At 32.5% G+C, this 7677-nt stretch overlaps 1 protein-coding gene and 1 non-coding gene across 2 annotated transcripts; one reads left to right on the top strand and one right to left on the bottom strand.

Moving 5' to 3' along the window:
- Positions 311 to 2167, bottom strand: LOC104756901 (berberine bridge enzyme-like 7). Its single transcript, XM_010479555.2, has one exon. The coding sequence runs from the start codon at positions 2069 to 2071 to the stop codon at positions 485 to 487; it is 1587 nt and encodes a 528-aa protein (XP_010477857.1). The 5' UTR covers positions 2072 to 2167; the 3' UTR covers positions 311 to 484.
- Positions 2974 to 3047, top strand: TRNAN-GUU. Its single transcript has one exon. It is a non-coding gene; the product is annotated as a tRNA-Asn (tRNA).

Genomic DNA, 7677 nt, shown 5'->3' with positions numbered 1-7677 from the left:
CAGTGGTCGGTTAATGGTCGGAAATGCCTCTTTCCGATTGATTTTCGACTGATTTCACCGTCGGAAACGGCTATGTTTTCTTGTAGTGAGCATACTAATTAATATAAACCCTTCTTGATATCTATAAAACTAAAGCCTAGTTTTTTAGTCTTGTGATTTTCTTATAGTTGTATTTTTTAGATAATTAAAAAAGAAGTAAACTAATAATCCCTATACTTCACGAGTTTTAGAAATCAACTCTTATGGGTCATGGCCATGGTTGAAAAACGTCTAGACGTTTAAGTTAAACTGATCTATCCTAATATGTGTGTTAGGAAAATCGATTACATGAAATTTCTTTATTGAGCAATGATTAATTATAAATTTATAACAAGACTGTCAATGTCATAATGCAAATGTGACAATAGTTAAAACTACGTAAGCTTTGACAAGCCCACATAACTTTTCACTACTACGTAATAAATCTTATCAAAGAGTAACGTTACTACATTACACGAACAGGAGGAATACTCTGCTCGTTCTTGAAGAAATTCTCAGGATCATACTTAGCTTTGACTTGCATCAATCTCTTAAAATTACCCAAGAAATACTTGTATCCGTAGATCTTAGCCTCATCCACGTCTGTCTCACCACTTGGATTGCTTCCAATATCGATGTCTCTGTAATTAAAGAAGGCCTCTCTCGGGTTACTTGACACGTACGGTTCCGCAACCTCGTAAAGCTCCTTCATCATACTTAGGTTAGTCTCTGTGCCATTTGCGTCCAACCATGTCGTAGAGTATTGGACCTTGAACAAATTTCCTTTCCGATGAGGAAATGCTGCTGCGGTCGATGGAATCCGGTCCATCACTCCACCGTAAGGGTTGAATTGCATCCACACAACATTGTTGAATGTAAACATTTTCTTCCAAAGCTTCTCTAATCCTTCTTTTGGGATTGGCTTTTTGAGATAATCTGATTTGCTCTTAAAGAATCCTGGATTAGTCGGCCTTTCTAGAAGAACGCTCTTTGGTGTACCGGCCGGGTAATCAGCCCAAAACAACGTGGTGTTAAACCAGCTCATTTCATGACAATCTTCACGTCTTAGCTCTAGTTCAGGCAACCTCTGGTTCAATATCTCCATCAGCTTATCTGCTGGACCCAAGAACTGAGCATATAGTACAACCGCGATGGTTCTCTCGCCGCGTTTTGTTCCATTTACGATCTGAGGCCATGCTCTCATAAAAAGATCTTCAGGGAATTTGGTAGCGACAAACTGCCAATTGTAGAGAAGATCAGTGCCTCCTTGTTCCAATGTTTTGTTAACTCTAAATACTGTCAAGATCTTTGGAACCTCGACGAGGTTGATTTTCCAAGAGAGGATAACTCCAAAACTCGCACCGCCGCCACCACGAATGGCCCAAAAGAGATCTTCTCCCATGGTAGCTCGGTTCAAAAGGTTGCCGTTGACATCAACTAATTGAGCATCACTAACATGATCCACTGTGATTCCGAATTTTCTTATCAGATTTCCATACCCTCCACCGCTTATGTGTCCTCCTACTCCTACCGTTGGGCAAACACCAGCTGGGAACGCTAGCGTTTGGCTAGCCTCATTGATCTTTACATAGAGCTCTCCCAAGGTCGCACCAGTTTGAACCCATGCTTTCTTGCTGGATACGTCAACAGTAATAGATCTGAGATTGAACATATCAAGAATGACAAACGGCACAGACGACTTGTAGGAAAGGCCTTCGAGGTCATGACCGCCGCTTCGGATACGGAGTTGTATACCGTTGGTCTTTGCGCAAACCACCGTGGCCTGAATATGAGATACATGTTTTGCCGCTACGATGGCTAGTAGTTTTTTGAAGTTAGGGCTCGCGTACCTCTTGTTTTTCGTGTAGGACAAGTAAGTAGATAAGAATGTGGTGGTGTTATCGGCGATGAAGACAGCGTCGGTGATTGGATTCTCCCGACTAGTCCGATAGCGAAGGCATTCAATGAAGTTTTCAGAAATAGGCTTCGTTACTGCTGCTTCTAAAACCGAGACCAAAATAACAAGACACAAAACAGAAAATGCTTCTTTCATTTATTTATTTTGGTCTTATGTAATATTGTCTTACTCTATTAGGATTTTAGTTTATAGAATAAATATCTAGAGAGAAACTGAATTTCAAATTGACTTCTGTATATCGTCTGTCATCTATAGGTTTACTTTGAATATGTTTTCCCCGAAATTAAATGTAGGTAGACTTTGAATTTCTTTAGTCAACATGTAGGTGTTTAGTTTGAACAAGCAAATGTCTAATATAGAGAGCAATCGTTTTCATGATTGGGATAAGGGGGATTGACTCGCTTACTCGATCGCATCTATTGAACTTCTTTATTTGACGACTTGCATGTTTTTGGATTATATGTAGGTAGTGTATAAAGAGATTTTATAAATGGAAGAAAAACTGGATAGAGATATTTCATAAGTGGAAGAAAACTGGATAGAGAGTTTTTATAAATGGACATGTAAGGTGAGATTTCCAATCATATTTTACTAATGATTTTTGAAAGGCCGAAAATTTTGAAACAGACATTTTGTTTTCTTTAGATATATAATTACGTGCATGAGACTTTTCAGAGAGGAGACACGTTGATTTTTTTTTTTTTTTTTCCCTCAATAGCAAATACATAAATGACTATTAAATTTTTGCAAAAAGCTTGTAGTATATGAGTTTTGCACATCTAACCGTGACTATTTTTCTTTTGTTTACTTTTTTCAAATTATTTTTGTTCTTTGTAATGTTTTACTATTGAGCTGTTTTATTTTTCTTATTTATGAAATATTCGTATATACTTTACCGAAAGATTTAAATGACTTGCGTCGATGGTCTATGAGCACCAGTGGTTTGAGCTTGAGTTTCTGATGATGGCTGGTTTGTACTTTGTAAAAAAGATAGTTTTCTTAAATATATTAATATAAATTAATAAAAAAGAACAAAAGCTGGAATAGCTCAGTTGGTTAGAGCGTGTGGCTGTTAACCACAAGGTCGGAGGTTCGACCCCTCCTTCTAGCGGATTATTTTTATGATATTATTTATTAGTCATATCCAATGTTTCATTTTCGCTGGAATAAAACTCATATATACTGCAATCATTGGGGTTTTTACTACAAATCCAAGGAGATATTATTTATTTGAGATAATAACATAATTTTAGTAAATTTGATCCAAAAATGTACCACTTCTTACCATATATTCCATTTGTCTTCATTAGCTTGTATAGTCTGCATATATATTCATTCAAAATTAAAAAGGCATCTTCTAAGAGAGGCAAATCTTTGTCTAAGTGCCTGACCAGGCCAAGGATACCAGCTGCTTACTACTCTTCCTCAACAGTTTTATGTTCATTTTATCTTGAGCTTAATTTTTTTTAGTACAAACTTGTGTGAAATGAGATTTACTCTACGCTTATGATATGATATATTTATGTAGGAAGGATTTTCTTAGGCAGTACAAGAAGCAGCACAACAAGAACAAGACTACTCTGGTTCTTGTGAGTGATCAAAAATCTAGTCTATATTTTTGGTTTTTGTTTTATATATATTGTCAAGCTTTTATGTGATTGAATCCATATCAAGTCTGTTAGAGCTACTAAAGTTGGGTGGAATATGTTGCGGAGAGAAGAATTCGAGTGTAAAAACTGACAATTAGAAAATTCAAAACAATATAAACATTACCCAATTTTTTCAAGCCATGTGGAACATTGTATATTAATATTTCTATTTAGTAATAGAGTAATATAAGTCTGTTTAAAAAAAAATTACCTCATATATAGAAAAAAATCACAAATTTAATTAAATAAATGTATTATAGAATAATTTAAATATATTACTAGACAAATGAGAATTATATAATTATGTTTGAATTAGGTAGAGAGATTTTCTTATCTTGTTATATAAAGTTTAGTTTTCAAAGTTAGTAATTTATATAATCGCGACATGTGTCAAGTTTATTGAGAATATTTTGACATATGTGAAAAGAAAATTTATTTAGTAATTATAGAAAAAAAATCCAAAAAATAAAAAGATTACAGTTCATATTTTTGAAAATATATAAAACCAAAAGTATTTTATTACTCCCTCTGTATCAGAATACTTGATTTTTTAAGATTTTCACTAGGATTAAGAAAATAATTAATGTCATCCAAACACTACAAATGATTAACCCAAAACAATAAATGATGTATATAACCGTGTTTTTTTTTTTATGCTTAGAACAAATGGATTGATTTAATAGTTTATTTATAGTAAAAGCAAAATCATTAAATAGTTAGTTGATTTTGAAAATAAGAATGCATTAAATACTCTAGAAAATCAAGTATTCTGATACAAGAAAAAATCCTAGAACATCAAGTATTCTGATACAGAGGGAGTATATCACTAACTATAATAGAAAACTTATCTATTAAGTTACTAATTTCAATAGGAAATTATGTGCAATTAACAAGAAAAATATTTGTAATTTAATTGCAATTATTATTTATTATAATCATATAGCAAGAAGAAATTTATAATAAAAGTGATTAAAGTGTACAAAGTTTAATACGTTAAAATTAGTGATTAGCATAAAATAAGAAAATTAAGAAAATCAAAATAAGAAATTAAACTTTCTTAAATTCTTTAATCAATAAATGATTTGATAGAGTATTTAATATTTTATTAATATTTGGATAAAGTAAAACTAATCATAAAAGTAAAACTGATCTATCATTATATATGTGTTAGGTAAAATGATTACATGAATTTTTTTTATTGAGAAATGATTAATTATAACAAGACTGTCATAATGTAAATGTGACAATAGTGAAAACTACGTGAGCTTTAACAAGCTCACATAACTTATTACTTCTACTTAATAAATCTTATCAAAGAGTAGCGTTACTACATTACACGAACAAGGGGAATGGGTGTCAAAATGGATAATCCGATCCAAACTCACATGGGTTCGAGATTTTATTAGGCGGGTTTGACCCGAACCATTTATTATAGGGGTTCAATTTATATACCCAAATCCGATAATAAAAAGTTCTTTGGCTAAATGGGTTTAATTGGTTACCCATATACAAATTAAAAATCATAATGAAAAAAATAAAAAAATTAGAATCTTTAATATTATTATTAATCCAACAAAGTTTTTTAAAATTTTAAATAACATAGAAAACAAATAACAAATCCATGCAAATAACAAATTAAACAAGTAAAAAATTCATGATAAAATAAAGTATTGTCGTGTTAGGAGATGTGATTGGACTAGGATGAGACACAAACATAAACAAATAAAAGGATAGACAAAACTAAGAAGAATAATCTTATTTATGAAAGTAATATAAAACTTTAATTTCTTATTTACCAATGAAAAACTCTAATTTTCTCTAATTTCTTAGAGTAATTTACATATATATATATTTTTTATATTTATACGACAACCCATGGGTAACCCGTAACTCTAATGGATTAACCCACTAAACCCGTAAACCCATTTGAGGTAACCCATTCAAACCCATTTATTTTTATGGGTAGAAAAATCCAACTCTTACCCACTAATATTATGGGCGGGTTCGGATTACCCATGGGTATTAACCCATTTTAACACCTAAGGGGAATATTAACCCATTCTGACACCTAAGGGGAATACTCTGCTCGTTCTTGAAGAAATTTTCAGGATCATACCACTACAAGAAAACAGGTAATTTACGACTGCATTTATAGTCGTTTAGTAGTCGCTATTTCATAAATTACGACTATGTTACGACTAATCACTGTTGTCGTAAAACGTTAGTCCGTAAGAAATTCAGTCGTAATTTAGTCGGTAAATAGCGACTACTTTACGACTAATCAACATAGTCGTATATTTTTACGACTGTTTTGTGACTAAGTTACGATTAATAAAAATGTGAACAGTCATTGTGTACAGATAGTCGTAAAGTAGTCAGTAAACATTTACGACTATTTACTCACAGTTTAACGATTAATGCGATATGAAGGAGATTAGTTTGAGAATAGTTGTGATATAGTCGTTAAATGTAGCGACTACATGGCTACTACGAGATGACTATTTGACGGCTGTGTTGCGACTATGTAATCTAGATTTAATGACTATTTGAAGACTATAGGGATTAAAAACCAGAATCGCAACAAAACAAAGCTTACCAACCCCACAAACGAATAAAACGTGTTTCTTTTTGGCCGACATGTTTGCGACTCACCTCAATAGTCGCTTAGTAGTCGCCAAATGGCTGACTAACAAATGTAGTCGTATTTTAGTAGCCAAGTTAACGACTCGCCGCAGTAGTCACCATGTAGTCGCCAAATTAGCTACTGTTTGCTGACAAATTTACTTTCTTGTCTTTCAGTCGTAAAGTAGTCGCTAATTAATGACTACTGAACCAACTACTCATTTCAGTCAGTAAAAAGCGACTAACTTACGACTACATTTTAGCAGTTGTAAAGTAGTAGTTAAACAGTCGTTATATAGTCACTAAATTTGGCGACTACGAGTTTAGTCGCCAATCGTAGTCGTAAATTGCCTGTTTTCTTGTAGTGTACTTAGCTTTGACTTGCATCAATCACTTAAAATTACCCAAGAAATACTTGTATCCGTAGATCTTAGTCTCATCCACGTTTGTCTCACCACTCGGATTTCTTCTGATATCGATGTCTTTGTAATTAAAGAAGGCCTCTCTCTGGTTACTTGACACGTACGGTTTCGCAACCTCGTAAAGCTCCTTCATCATAATTAGGTTAGTCTCTGTGGCGTTTGCGTCTAACCATGTCGTAGAGTATTGAACCTTGAACAAATTTCCTTTCCGATGAGGAAATGGTGCTGCCGTCGACGGAATCTGGTCCTAAACCCTAAATTACAAGACACAAAACAGGAAATCCTTCTTTCATTTTTTGTTTTGTTTTGGTCTTATACCCAGTTTTAAAAATCTCCGCCTAGCACCGATTACACCCCGTAAAATCGCTAGGCCCACCCTTTCCGTCTCTATTAATGACTAATCTCCACTTAGCATCAATTATTTAATTATATCTGTCTAATTTGATTATAATCCGTCTAATTTGATTATAACCCATTTAATTCGATTATTTTCCGTTTATTTTTTTGTATACCGATTATCTTTGGAGCCAAATATAAATCATTTACTTTTTTCTGTTATTTAGACATTTAAATTAAGAGTTTGTGAGGTTTTACAATAACTAATATACAAACTTATAACGAAGATCATAAAATTTTATTTTAAAATTATGTTTATATATATTTACCTTAACTTTAAAGACAACACTATAGTTTTATATTTTTGTTAATATTTTACTATTAACATAAATATAATTATACATATATTTAATAATATATATTTTTATTTTATTATTAATTTAATAAATAATCCTAAAACTAATTCCGATTAATTAATTCCCGTTTAATCTCCGATTTTCTCATAGTCACTACGCCTACACTAACCGTCTGACTAGCACCTAGCGATTTCTAAAACATGGGTGTTATGTAATATTGTCTTACACTATTAGGATTTTAGTTTATAGAATACAAATCTAGAGAGAAACTGAATCTTAAATTGATTTCTGTATATCGCCTGTCATATAGGTCTACTTTCAATATGTATTCCCCGAAATTAAATGTAGGTAGACTT

The sequence above is a fragment of the Camelina sativa genome, chromosome 17 (assembly GCF_000633955.1).
Source record: "Camelina sativa cultivar DH55 chromosome 17, Cs, whole genome shotgun sequence".
Lineage (NCBI taxonomy): Eukaryota > Viridiplantae > Streptophyta > Magnoliopsida > Brassicales > Brassicaceae > Camelina > Camelina sativa.
Note: the sequence above shows the minus strand (reverse complement) of the source record. Positions and strands in the feature narration are given on the sequence as shown.